The 14,131-nt window shown below is 42.2% G+C and overlaps 2 protein-coding genes across 4 annotated transcripts in view; one reads left to right on the forward strand and one right to left on the reverse strand.

Annotated features, from left to right (window-relative positions):
* The window catches only part of ADPRM (ADP-ribose/CDP-alcohol diphosphatase, manganese dependent), a 25,349-nt gene extending 19,627 nt beyond the window's left edge, over nt 1-5,722 (forward strand). The window contains exon 4 of the mRNA XM_060204435.1: nt 5,703-5,722. Coding sequence (XP_060060418.1) covers nt 5,703-5,707 — 5 coding nt within the window. The 3' untranslated portion in view covers nt 5,708-5,722. The remainder of the gene's footprint in view (nt 1-5,702) is intronic.
* The window catches only part of TMEM220 (transmembrane protein 220), an 18,810-nt gene extending 7,710 nt beyond the window's left edge, over nt 1-11,100 (reverse strand). For 2 of the 3 annotated variants that reach the window (XM_060204436.1, XM_007523620.3), the window contains exons 1-5: nt 10,950-11,100; nt 9,067-9,096; nt 5,089-5,149; nt 2,543-2,666; nt 550-609 (exon numbers count right to left, since the gene is read on the reverse strand). In XM_060204436.1, coding sequence (XP_060060419.1) covers nt 550-609; nt 2,543-2,666; nt 5,089-5,149; nt 9,067-9,096; nt 10,950-11,042 — 368 coding nt within the window. In that variant the 5' untranslated portion in view covers nt 11,043-11,100. The remainder of the gene's footprint in view (nt 1-549; nt 610-2,542; nt 2,667-5,088; nt 5,150-9,066; nt 9,097-10,949) is intronic. The other variant, XM_016187705.2, reaches the window with a different exon arrangement.
* Nucleotides 11,101-14,131: the final 3,031 nt, after the last annotated feature.

Below are 14,131 nucleotides of genomic sequence, written 5' to 3' on the forward strand. Positions count from 1 at the left end.
CTTGTTATTCTTTCTTCGACTGCCCACTTTCCTTCTGAGATCATTTTCCCTCTCCCTGAAGAGTGAGTTACCCTTTAGGCTGGCAGTTCCACATGGGAAGCTTTGGTATTTATGGAAGTGTGAATAATCATGAAATTTTGAATCAGTGTTACTAGATTTTGCTTAGGAAAATGAAATATTCCTTTCAAATGTTTCTCATTTCCATTTGTATTATCAATATTCTCTCTTAACCTACATGACTGACCAACCTTGAAAGCATCTGATCTTTTTTTTTTAATTTTTAAGTGATATAATTTTCTTTTTTTAAAAAAATGTCTTTTATTTATTTATTATTGGATAGAGACAGAGAAATTGAGAGGGGAGTGGAGATAGTGAGAGAGAGATAGACACTTGCAGCCCTGCTTCACCACTCGTGAAGCTTCCCCCTTGCAGATGGGGACTAGGGGCTTGAACCCAGGTCCTTTCACACTGTAATGTGTGTGCTTAACGAGGTGCACTACCACCTGGCCCTGATACCATCTGATATTAACTAATGAGCTGAAAACTTACTTTGATGAACTGTAGCATAGGCACATCCAAGCTGTGATAATTATCAGGCCAAACAGCTCCCTACAAAATAGCATAAATATCATATTTCAAAGTGACTACAAGTGAGAGAGAGAAAAAGAGAAAAAAAATTTTTTTATGTCATGTCTGTCAGATGACTTTTCTCCAAAACATACAGCATCTAATGATATTTCTATATATGGTCAAGATTCACAATTTCTTCAAATAGCTTAAAACCTTGCATGAAAATAAACTGCGTCTTATGAAACAGATAAGAGCTCTATTCAATGACTTGTTTCCCAACTTCTAAGCACAAATCAGTTCATTTTTTTCTTGAATGAGTAATACAGCCAAGAAAATAATCACAGACTTGACCAAACAATCTTTTTTACATTGTTTTTATAGGGTTCAGTGTTAGGCTGAGTGAGCTGAACTTAATAAAGAACAAGCATAGATAGGAGACTTGATCACATGTTAGTGGAGAGGAGTGATTTGTAGTCTGTCGGATTATTTTGTGGGTGATTCTATGCTTCTTAGAAATAAATGTTCAGGGAGTCCAGGGGTAGCGCAGTGGGTTAAGCCAGGTGGCGTGAAACGCACGTGGCATGAAGTGCAAAGACCGGTGTAAGAATCCCAATTTGAGCCCCCAGCTCCCCACCTGTAGGGGAGCCGTTTCACAGGTGGTGAAGCAGGTCTGCAGGTGTCTATCTTTCTCTCCCCCTCTCTGTCTTCCCCTCCTCTCTCCATTTCTCTCTGTCCTAACGACGACGACATCAATAATAACAACAATAACTATAACAACAATAAAAAAAGACAACAAGGGCAACAAAAGGGAAAATAAAATTTAATAAAGAAAGCAAGAAATGTTTGAAGCATGTATCTTTTACACAGAATGAAAAACAAAAAAAAAAAAACCAAAAATCCCATAGCTGGCCATGATGCCATTGGAAGCCCCACTGTGTTTTTACCAGTCCTAATGGGCCTCAGGTCTGTAGAGCTGATCCAGCCCATCTGGCTATGTTCCCATTAACTGACCTAACCTGGTTGATCAATGAAGGTCGCAGCAGCAGATATTAGTAGTGGGATAGGAAAGCAAGTAAATGGAATCTCAGTGAGGCCAGTGAGTGTAGAGGGGAGGAAGCAAAGAAAGAAATGATAAAAGGAGGAGCATGTAGTTAACACAGGGAGGAGATGGCATAAAATATATCAGGGTTCCTAGGAAAGCTATCAGGGAAGGGGATGGGATACAGAGTTCTGGTGCTGGGAATTATGTAGAGCTGTACCCATCTTATCCTATGGTTTAGTCAATGTTTCCTTTTTATAAATAAATATATATATATATCACGGTAAAGTTGACCTTTAAGGTACATTAGATTTGGGCTTAAACCAGAACTGAAAATATTGACCTACCTCATCTCATTAGACTGGACTGGGTATGCTCCTTGTAAAGGGGCCAAGGGCCTAACTCCCCATCCCCCCACCCCCACAATTTGATGCAGTACATAATGGCTGTAGTAGTGATTAGAGAGTGTGGTGGATGATACTAGATTTGAATTCTGGCCCCATCATATTCTCAGTTTGTAAAAAAAAAAAAAAAAAAAGCTGGAAAGCTTACAAAGAAGAAAATTCTCTTTCCTGATTTTCTTTTAAATCTTTTTTATTACCTTTATTTATTTACTGGATAGAGACAGAATTGGAGAGGAAGGAGGGAGATAAGAGAGGAAGAGAGACAGAGAGACAGACACCTGCAGTACAACTTCACCACTCACGAAGCTTTCCCCCTGTAGGTGGGAACCTGGGGGCTTGAACCTGGGTCCTTGTGCACTGTAACATGTGCACTCAGCCAGGTGCGCCACCAACCTGGCCCCACTTTCCTGCTTTTCATGGTGTACTCAAGGGAATAAAATTATTGCACACAGATACAATGTTGTGAAAGCATAGACTTCTCAGTTTTTCTCTACCCTTTCCCAAGAGCAAAAAATAACTCAGTGCTCACCTGCCTTCTTCCTCATGGAAGATGTTCTGATGTATATGAAACAAGAGGTATACCACCAAGCAGACAGCCCACGCAATGCAGAATAGTATGTGTATTGCAGAGATAGTCTTCCAGAGAAAATGACCTAAAAAATAGATATGCTGATCCTACTAATCATGAAAGCACAACCAAGAGAAAATAACCTCTTTAATTCTCCTCTTAATCAAAGTATTCAGAACAAAGCTCTTTGTGGGGAGAAGTTATTTTGAGGATTATCATATACCAGATAAAGAAATAGTCATATATGTAAGTGAACATTTATCATCTTGGTTGTCCAGAATCACCTCTCTGTTTTTTTTGTTTTAAATTTATTAATTTATTATTGAGTAAAGACAGAGAGAAATTGATAGGAGAAAGAGAGAGAGCGACAGAGAGATACCTACAGCTCTGCTTCACCACTCCTGAAGCTTTCTCCCTGCAGGTGGGGACCAGGGGCTTAAACCCTGGTCCTTATGCATTGTAGTGTGTGTACTTAGCCAGATATGACACTGCCTGGCCCCTGAATCACGTCTCTCTACAATAAATATCCCTCCCCCCAATCCAGGATCCAGCCTTCCCACACCTCCACTCCATGTGTCCCAGACAACTGGACTTTAACCAGATCAATCAGTGTGCTTCATCACCTTAGTGGCAGTGAGGAATTGGCTCAGGATAAACAGAAGAGGGACTCAGTTCTAAGGTTTTTGAGCTGTCAGGAAAACAGATCCTGTATTCTTAGTTGGACTGATTATTATGAAGACGTGAACTTTGAACTGCAGAGCATGGAGTCTGGGATGATGTCAGCACAGTTGACGATGGAGCCAAGGGCAGCAGAGAAATTGAGTCATCACAGGTATCCAAACTAGCACCACACTCTGCCTTGCCAGAAGGTCTTTATCCAACTACTTTTTAGTCTATAGTCCATTATGTTATTTTTCTATTATTTGTAAAGAATGAATGAAGCCTTAACTGATAGACTTCAAAGGCACAGAGTTCAAAGAGCCCTAAAGACAGAGCCTGAGCATTCAGGGAAAGAGAAGGGTCCCCTACCCAGGTGGGAAACATTAGTCCTCATTCTAAGGCCCTGAGACTTTAAGATCCCACTCATAGAAGCTGTTTTAAAGAAATGGAAAAATAATATGTCAGGACGAATATTCTCTATTTGTAGGAAGATATTAGTAAACACTGCAAAATATATACCTTTCTGTTGCAAGTATTTGACATGTAAAACTGGTCCCCCACTGCACTGGAGGACACTTCAGTCAGTGCTGTTTTTTTTTTTTTTTCTTCCCCTCTGTGTGTCTTTGTCTCTTTGTCTCTGAAAATATCAGCCTGGAGTGATAATGACAAAAAATAAAAAAGGATGCAAAAAACTACTATAGACACTATGCTAATATATAGATGAAGGAGCAGTGCACAGTGATGGAAAAATGCAGGATTTTGTTGTGGACATTATAAACAATTAATCAAGATCTAACTACCAGTTCATATACACAAGTTTTAAATAAATTTGGAACAAAAGGACTGGGGAAATAACATAATGGTTATGCAAAAGACTTTCATGCCTGAGGACCAGAGGTTCCAGCACCACCATATGCCAGAGTTGAGCAGTGCTTTGGTCTCTCTGTGTTTCTCTCTCTCTCTCTCCCCCCCTCATTAAAATAAATTATTAAAAAAAATAAGATTACTAATGGAAGTAGCATTGGTCTAGGAAGAATTTTTAGAATAAATATACAGTATTGCTTGCCAAATGAGTTTGGGTATACAGAATTAGGCTTGGATTGTCTTGGTGGCTTAAATCAATGCATTGATTGAAGTCCTTCTTTTTCATGAATCAAAAAAAATTTGGATTTTATTTTTTTATTTTGCCACTTGGGTTATCACTGGAACTCAATGCCTAAATGAGTCCATCATGCCTAGTGGCCATTTTTTTTTACCTTATTGGTAAGGGTGAGAGACAGAGAGGTAGACATGGAGAGACAAAGACAGAGACAGCTCCACTTTTCATGAGGCTCCCCTCATGTAGGTGCCTCCATGTGGTGTCGTGGGGCTCAGGCACACAGGTCATTGTATACTGTAATGTGTTCACTCTTCTGGGTGAGCCACTAGCCAGCCCCTGGAATCTTGGGATTTTAAGTAAATAAAGACTTTATTTTTAATCTTTATTTATTGGATAGAGACAACCAGGAATTGAGAGGGTAGTGGAGATTAAGGCAGGGGTTGGGGGTGGAGAGAGAGACTTGTAGCACTGCTTCATCACTTGCAAAGCTTTCCCCTGCAGATGGGGGACTGAAGTCTCAAACATAGGTCCTTATGCATTGTAAATGTGTGCTCAACCAGGTTTGCCACCACTGGGACGCCAAGTATGGTGAGCCTTTGTGAATTTCTTTCAAAATAGTTGAGGAGAACCTACACTAGAATGACCAGAAATGAGAAGACCTGGAGAGTCCCATTTTTTATCCTGAGAGCTGGGAAGTTATCACCATATCTGATTTAGTATATGTCCATTCAGAATCCAAAATTCATACCTGTCACAAGAGGGTTAAATCCGACAAGCAGGGTCAGAACTGCAGGTATCGTATATATTACCTGTCAGCAAAAAGGAAATTATTCAGGTTAAGAAGTATGCCCATGGGGGTTGGGTGTTAGCACAGAGGGTTAAGCGCACTTGACACAAAGCGCAAGGACCGGCATGGAGATCCCGGTTTGAGCCCCTGACTCCCCATCTGCAGGTCTGTAGGTGTCTATCTTTCTCTCCCCCGTTCTATCTTCCCCTCCTCTCTCCATTTCTCTCTGTCCTATCCAACAACGAACAACATCATCAACACCAATAATAATAACCACAACAAGGGTAACAAAAGAGAAAAAAAAAATGGCCTCCAGGAGCAGTGGATTCGTGGTGCAGGCACTGAGCCCCAGCAATAACCCTGGAGGCAAAAAAGAAAAAAAAAAACCAGTATGCCCATATAGGAGATTTTCAGAGATAGCTAGACAGTGAAAAAAGATAACATTAGTAGCTATCATACTCCATAATTTATTTCTAGGCTTCAGGAAAAATCGAGGAAATAGTAACCTATGTTTCTAACCTATGTTTCATGGCCCTTTCCATGCCAGGTTTTAATTTTATCTGCCTTTCTTCCAGGCTAGGTTCTTCCAAGAAAGTCCCATTCATCGTTAAGCTCTAACACTGAATGAAGAGTTTGATTCTCAAGATACATCAACCTCCTGGTCTCCCACAAAACAACAGTGATGTTCAAATGACCTTTCACTGCTTGGAAAATAGTGAAGGAGGAGCAAGGTTCATGATCAACAGATGCCTTGTTAGCTAGAAGCCTATAAATACAATAATAATACATAGCTGGCTATGCTCCATGGACCATCAAGAACAATAGTCCATCTCTACAAGTGAAACCATGGAATGTTTATTTGCTGGGGCTCATGCAGGGTGACTCTCAGCCAGGAAGGTAAGCTTACCAGTTCTTCCTCGCTAGCTCGAGGCTCAGCAATATAGACAAGAAACACCGGGGAGGATTCTGGTATGAACACACTCATTTACTGGAAGGTGAGATTGGGTTTAAATAGAGATTCAAATAAAGAACATTTTTCAAATATGTCAGAAATTACAGGTTTCTTAAAGTTCAGCTTGCCCCTATGGTAGGGGGCTGGTATGAAAAGAATTGATGCAGATACATAAAGGTCAAGATAATTAGTCTCCTGATGCAGGCATTTAATTACCCAAAGGCATTTGAGAGAAGAATAGGGGTTAAACCAGTTAAGGAGAGATAGAGGGAAGATAAACAAAGTTTGATGTAAATTAAGGACATTAAGGAGCACTGTTAGGAGTGTGTGGTAAGGTGTGTTCTCCTTTGTGATCAAAAGGTGAGGTGAACTTTGAGTAAATGAACCTTAAAGCAGGCAGCCATGTGGCCTGTCACTAGCAGGGAGTAACTGTGAGATCTCTGTGGGCTTGAGAGGCTAACAAGGCAAGCTTAGTCTGGGAGACTTTTTCCCTCTTGGCTCATCTCTATTACGAGAGAGGCTAACAAGCAGGGTGTCTTTCCAAAACCCCATCCAAGGATGGGAGAGCTCCCCTAAGCTCTACCAAGCTTTCACATAGTCCCACATTTATTAATGATTTTTTTCTTCCTGGTTGTTGTTGAGTTGCTTTTTAATTATTTTTAACTTTTTTATATTTATTTGATAGAACAAAGAGAAACTGAGGGGGGAGGAACAACGGGCGAAAGAGAGAGACACTTGCGGCAATTCAGAGGGTGAAGCTTCCTTTGTGCAGGTGGGGAGTCTGCTGCTTGAACCCGAGACCATGTGCTTGGTAGGTAGTATATGTACTCAGTCAGGCGCACTACCACCCACCCCTTGAGCTGCCTTTTTTACGTTGTAGTTTTTGAGAGGAATCTCAAGAAAACTGGTAAGGAACGAGAGATGTTAGAGGAGTTAGATTTTGAGCAAGGGTGATGCAGGCTATGGTTTCGCTGATTAGTGAACATGGGTGGGTTAAGAAGAGAAGTGAGCTTTGCAGGCAAGGTTCTGGGTAGGGCCTAGTATATTTGAGGAGCATAGATCTCGAAGCCTTCTAAAAAGTTAAAAAGGCGGGTCTCTGAGACTTGTCTGCAGAGAAATAACATTTGGAACCTAAGCTAAGAATCAGAGTGCTGAGGAAAAGGTGATTTGATAAGATTCAAAGGCATGTGTGAATCTAAGTAATAAGCTATAATATCAGCATTTACCCCTGCTATCCTAAAAAAAAAAAAATGACTAGATTTTCTCATCATAATTTCAAATGCTCTTGGCACTAATCTGTACATGGTCAAAATTATTCAGAAAGCCTGAAACCATCTAGTTGGTGATATTGTAGTCTTTTGTATCTTTATTGAAAAAATAAAATTCTAATATTTTAGAAATGTGTGGAATGATTTCTTCCTCTGCCAGATGGTTCAAGTCAGCAATGGTTCCGTGTCCATAATGGGTTCTATGGGTTTTAGTTACTTCCTATAAATACAATGTGTTGAAGAGGCTAGATAGTATAATGATTATGCAAAGAGACTCTCATGCCTGAGGCACCAAAGTCCCAGGTTCAATCCCCCATGCCACTATCAGCCAGAGCAGAGCAGTGCTCTGGTTAAAAAAAAAAAAAAAAAAAAAAAAAAATATATATATATATATATATAAATATATATAATATATATATTTTAAATATATATATATAAATATATATATATTACTAGATAGATGTTCAAGAGAAGTGGTTCAATGGACCTTGAAAAGTTTACTATGGGGGCCAGGTGGTGGCACACCTGGTTAAGAGCACACATTACAGTATGCAAGGACCCAGGTTCAAGCCCCTGGTCCCCACCTGCAGATACAAAGCTTCATGTGTGGTGAAGTAGAACTGCAGGTGTATCTCTGTCTCTCTACCTCTCAATTTCTCTCAGTCTCTGCCCAAAATGAAGAGAGAAGGGGGAGGTCTGGCAGTGAAGCACCAGGTTAAGTGCACATAGTACAAATCACAAGGACCAGTGCAACAATCCTGGTTCAAGCCACTGGCTCCCCACCTATGGGGGGGGGCGGTCTCTTCACAATGAGTAGATCTGTAAGTGTCTATCTTTCTCTCCTCTTCTCTCTCTGTCCTATTCATTAAAGAAGAAGAAGGAGAAGGAGAAGAAGAAGGAAAAGTAGCCACCAGGAGCAGTGCAGGCACGGAGCCCCAGCAATAACCCTGGAGGCAATAAATTAATTAATTAATTAATTAAAATAAATAGAATATAGAAAGAGAGTTCAACTGTGTTTATTTTGAAAGTATCCTCTAGGGGACTGGTATAAAGCCTTGGACTCTGGGTGGGAAGATATAATAATAATAAAAATAAAATACAAAACTTTCATGCCTGAGGCTCTGAGGTCTGAGGTTAAAAACAAACAAGCAAACATACTTGTATCCACTCTACATTCCTGTCTTGGGTTACACTAGCACAAAGTACATGGGGAGTCCCGATTTATTTACAAAAGATTAAAAAGTCAGTTCATTCCTTACATATTAAACCCCATTCTACCATTTATACATGCACTAGATGGAAAAGAAATAATAAAAAACTTTAGACTTTTAATCAGGAGGGTTTGAGTTCCATTCCTGGCACTGAATATGCTAGAGTGATACTCTGGTTTTCTTCCTTCTCTCAGTCATGAATAAATAAGCAAAACTCTTTAATGTTAATATAAATTAACATTTGTTGGCCCATTTATTCAGAGGTGATAGCAGAAAGCCGTGTTCCTGGAAAGCTGAATTTATACGTGCACATTCATGAAGATACATTACATTATCACACTCATGACTTTCCCCCCTACCTAGTCCTAGGAAAAAAAAGAATTTACAGAGATCAATTTGATGTCGATATTCTGAAGTCTACAGAGGCAGGGAGGAAGGGCAAACACAAAACGTATGCCTCATTCAGCATTCCAGTTCTTTCAAATGAAGGAAAGCTGCTCATACTCACCATCCACAGTTCTGCATCTGGATCGTTCACCTGAAATGCCAAGACATCAGAGCATTAGCAGATATTCCGTCATTTGCCATCGCTAAATTTGGTCTGCTCTTTATTTGGTAAGTGACAGACAATGCAATACACGAGCATACTAAATAGGAATAAGACATAAACTAGTAGATCGTGATAGCTGAATGGTGCATTTGGTTGAACATAACAGGGCTGGTCATACATTCAAAACGTTTTTGTTGTTGTTTGGTTGGTTGGTTTTGTCTCCAGGGTTATCGCCGGGCCTCAGTGCCTGCACTACAAATCCGCTGCTCCTGGAGGCCATTTTTCTCATTTTGTTGCCCTTGTTGTTATTGTTGTTGTTCGACAGGATAGAGAGAAATCGAGAGAATAGGGGAAGACAGAGAGGGGAAGAGAAAGACACCTGCAGACCTGCTTCACTGTTTGTGAAGCAACTTCCTGCAGGTGGGGAGCCCGGGGCTGGAACCGGGATCCTTACGCAGGTCCTTGTGCTTTGAGCCATATGCGCTTAATCCGCTGCACTACCGCCAGGCCCTTCCAGTTAAAATGCTTTGTAAAGAACTGCACAGGAACTCTGAAAAAGGTGAGCCAAACACAGACTAGGTATTTTAAGGCCTTTCTCATCTCAAACAAAGAGGACAGCTATCATGAAGAGGGTGCAAAGCAGACTTGAAAGGATATACTCTAAGGGTTTTGCTCTGATTCTTTTTCCTGGAGGCGAATTGTGTTCAGTCTCCTACAGGCTGGGGAGACTGTGTTGACTCAGGTCCCTTCAGGTCCCTTCAGGTCCCTTTCAAAAGGACACACCCTGAACTGGCTCCTTTTAGTGTAATGGCAAAAAAAGTGCGGGGTAGGAACTGGGTGGTGGCATACCTGGTTGAGCACAGATGCTGCAATGCACAAGGACCTGGGTTCAAGCCCACTGACCCCCACCTGCAGGGGGAAAGCCTCACGAGTAGTGCAGGGGGAAAGCCTCACGAGTAGTGCAGGTGTCTCTCTGCCTCTCTCTCTATATATATTCCCCCATTCTCAATTTCTGGCTATCTCTATCCAGTAAATAAATGAAGTTTTTTATTTTAATTTATTTTCCCTTTTTGTTGCCCTTGTTGTTTTTCATTGTTGTAGTTATTGTTGTTGTTGCTGATGATGTCATTGTTGTTAGGACAAGAGAGAAATGGAGAGAGGAGGGGAAGACAGAGAGGGGGAGAGAATGATAGACACCTGCAGACCTGCTTCACCGCCTGTGAAGCGACTCCCCTGCAGGTGGGGAGCCGGAGGTTCGAACCAGGATCCTTACACCTGTCCTTGTGTTTCGCGCCAGGTGCGCTTAACCCGCTGCTACCGCCCGACTCCCAATAAATGAAAATTTAAAAAATGAAAGAAAAAAACCCTATTTTTAAATACATTTTTTTATTTAAAACGTTTATTTATTTATTAGATGAAGACAGAAATTGAGAGGGGAGGGAGAGATAGACAAAGAGACAGAGAGACACCGGCAGCCCTGCTACACCACTTGTGAAACTTTCCCCCTGCAGGTGCAGACCAGGGGCTTGAACCCGGGTCCTTGAACATTGTCATATGTGCACTTAAAGAGACACACCACTTCCTGGCTCCAGAAACCCTATTCTTAGGAAGACAGAAAAGAAAAAAGAAAGAAAGAAAGAAAGAAAGAAAAAAGTGAGGGGTGTGGCATGGTGCCTTAGATGTGAGGGACTTCAGAAGCATGAACCTTGTATGTAAACAGCTGCAGCTATGCAGGTGGATAGCTAGTCTAGACTGCAAGGTCAAGTTTAGGGGCGGACCTCCTAGCTCAGCTCCCCAACCAAGGGGCTTCCAGGGCAGCCTCCCACCGCCCTCCGCCTGACCTGCACGTAGGCCGCCAGCGCGAAGAAGGCGGCCATGAGCCCGTTGCAGGCCCTCCAGAGGGCAGGCTCCCAGCACCCAGCCGCAGGCTCCATGGGCTTGGCGGAGCAGGACCCGGGGCGGCGCGGGCAGAGTCCACCCACCCGCCTCTGCTTCCGCTGCCGCCCTCCGGGGCGGGTCCGCAGCCGGTCAGCTGGCCGCCTTTCCATGCGCTCTGGCTGTGGGGGCGGCGCTGCTGTGTGAGCCCTGCAACTGTTGGCGCCTCTTTCAAACAGCAAGCTTCTGGGGACTGGGGAAAAGTAGCAGAGACACAACACGACTTGTCACAGGCCCCGCAGGTTGTCAGTGGGAGAAAAGGTAGTCTGCCAGGTTCATCTCTCGTGCTTGTTTGCTTTTAAAACAATTTACAGTACAGAGACGGGTGTGTGTGTGTGTGTGGGGGGGGGGTCGATAGCATAATGGTTATGCAAAGAGACTCTCATGCCTGAGGCTCCAAGGTCCCAGGTTCAATCCCCCGCCTACCATAAGCCAGAGCTGAGCAGTGCTCTGGTTAAAGAGAGAGAGAGGCAGGGAGAGATGGAGAGAACTTATGCTAGACTTGCGTGTGTACATGCTGATTATTATTTATGTATTTCTTTTCAAAGCTCAGGAACTTTCAAAGCCCCGTAAGCGTTATGGTAATTTCTTAAGAGTGACGACAGTTATATTAGCACAGCTCACAGCTTTTCTGCAGACAAGCTCATTTATCTTCATGGGCTTTTATTATAAAAGGTATTTACATATTATACATATTTACAATTCCTTTCCCACCACCAAAACCAACAAAAGTTCCACACGCGTGGCTCATGAATTTCTTATGAACCAAAGACACTGAAATATGCACTGTTTTCCCCTCACTTGTATCACACAGTCTTTTCCTGTTTTGTAATCTACCCTTCTGATTGCTTCTTCCCCGGGCTCATTTACACATCCATAGGCCTCATCATTCTTGCTCCTTCTAAAGAGTCTTTATCACTTCAAATCAGGCCTGTGTGTGCTTCTGTCCTTTCCTTTTAGATAAATCTCCTAAAATTCTTTAGAATTTTTTTCCCCTCCTCCTCCAGTTTCATGCCTTTCATGAAATGCTTGTTTCAGAAACTCCTTTGCTTGGTGTCTGGCTCTGAGCTTGAAGCAGGTGACCCACCAAAATGGACTTGCTGTGTGTTCTCTAGGAAGGGAACCTGCAGGCAGGCGGTGGTGGTGATGGAGGCGGGGTGACATATATCTTACAGTAATGTCAGCATGTGTCTGTGTGTGTGTGGGGGGGAGAGCAGACAGAGATTCACAGTCATAGCAGTGGCTACTACTGCTTGAAGTTGGACAAGACTCGTCATTGAGTTCCACTACCAGCACAGTTTGGGAGTAAGGGAGAAATCATCTCTCACTAATTTTTTTTTTTCTTATCTGAAAAAATATAAAAAAATAAAAGCGAGAGTGGTGTGTGTTAGAGGTTCAATTATGTCACCCCTAGCCCTCAGTTCCTGTCGAACTGCCTAAACCTTAATACTTATAATTACTATTGTTTTGGAGACAAGGTCTTTAAAACAATTTGATTTTGGGGTCCAGGTTGGTGGTGCACCTGGTTGAACACACATGTTACAATGCGCATGGATGAGGGTTTGAGTCCCTGGTCCCCACCTGAAAGGGGAAAGCTTCACAAGTGGTGAAGTAGTGCTACAGATCTCTGTCTCCCTCTCCCTCTTCCCCCCCTCTCTGTGTGTCTCACCCTTCTCTCTCAATTTCTGTCTATATCCAGTAAATAAAGTTTTGAAAAGATAATAAAAATTATTAAAAAAAAACCAATTTGATTATGAGCAATTAGGATCATATAACATCAGAAACCCAACTACCATAATTAGGAGAATAGATTATTCCAACAGGCCATGGTGACTTTTTATCCCTGGAAAGAGGGAACATGGTCAACCCTGTTAGTACACAGGGCCAGGTCATGGGAACTTACTCTCCCAATGATGGAGTTTCTCACCCAGAAGAAGGGATACCTTCTGTGCAGGCAGAGAGCACAGGTGTCCACCTCAGTGATCTTGAAAGTCCAGAAACAGTGCATGAACTCTATCACTTCTACATGAACTCTATCACTACATGAACTCTATCACACCTACATGAACTCTATCACTACATGAACTCTATCACACCTACATGAACTCTATCACTACATGAACTCTATCACACCTACATGAACTCTATCACTACATGAACTTTATCACTACATGAACTCTATCACTACATGAACTCTATCACTACATGAACTCTATCACTACATGAACTCTATCACTACATGAACTCTATCACTACATGAACTCTATCACTACATGAACTCTATCACACCTACATGAACTCTATCACTACATGAACTCTATCACTACATGAACTCTATCACTACATGAACTCTATCACACCTACATGAACTCTATCACTTCTATAACAAAGCAACATAGACTGAGGGACTTTGACAATGGGCACTCTCTTCTGACTGTAGTTCTAGACACTAGGAGTTTGAAACCACAATGTCAAAAGACAGGAGAGAGAGAGAGAACCAGACGTGACGTCACTCTGGTACATGTGCTGCCGGGGATTGAACTCAGGATCTCATGCTGGAGACTCTTTGCTTTAGCCACTGTGCCACCTCCCGGACCGCAACCAAAAAATATTTTTAAGAATTGACAACAACCGGGGTCTGGGCGGTAGCACAGTGGGTTAAGTGCAGGTGGCGCAAAGTGCAAGGACCAGCATAAGGGTCCTGGTTCGAGCCCCTGCCTCCCCACCTGCAGGGGATTCACTTCACAGTCGGTGAAGCAGGTCTGCAGGAGTCTATCTTTCTTTCCTCCTCTCTGTCTTCCCCTCCTCTCTCCATTTCTCTCTGTCCTATCCAACAACAACGACAACAATAACAACAATAACAACTACAACAACAATAAAAAAAAGCAGGACAGAGTAGAACATGGCATTGGAGAATGGAGGACAACAGTGTGTCTGAGGCTGCTTTTTTGGCTCACAGATAGTGGTCTTCTGTTTTTGTTTGGTTTTCCTCTTATATATTCAGTTTCCTCCTCCTCTTCTTTATATTTCTTTTTTTCTTTTCTTTTCTTTTTTTTTTTTTTTGCCACCATCAAGATTATTACTGGGC

Source organism: Erinaceus europaeus, chromosome 12 (genome assembly GCF_950295315.1).
Source record: "Erinaceus europaeus chromosome 12, mEriEur2.1, whole genome shotgun sequence".
NCBI lineage: Eukaryota > Metazoa > Chordata > Mammalia > Eulipotyphla > Erinaceidae > Erinaceus > Erinaceus europaeus.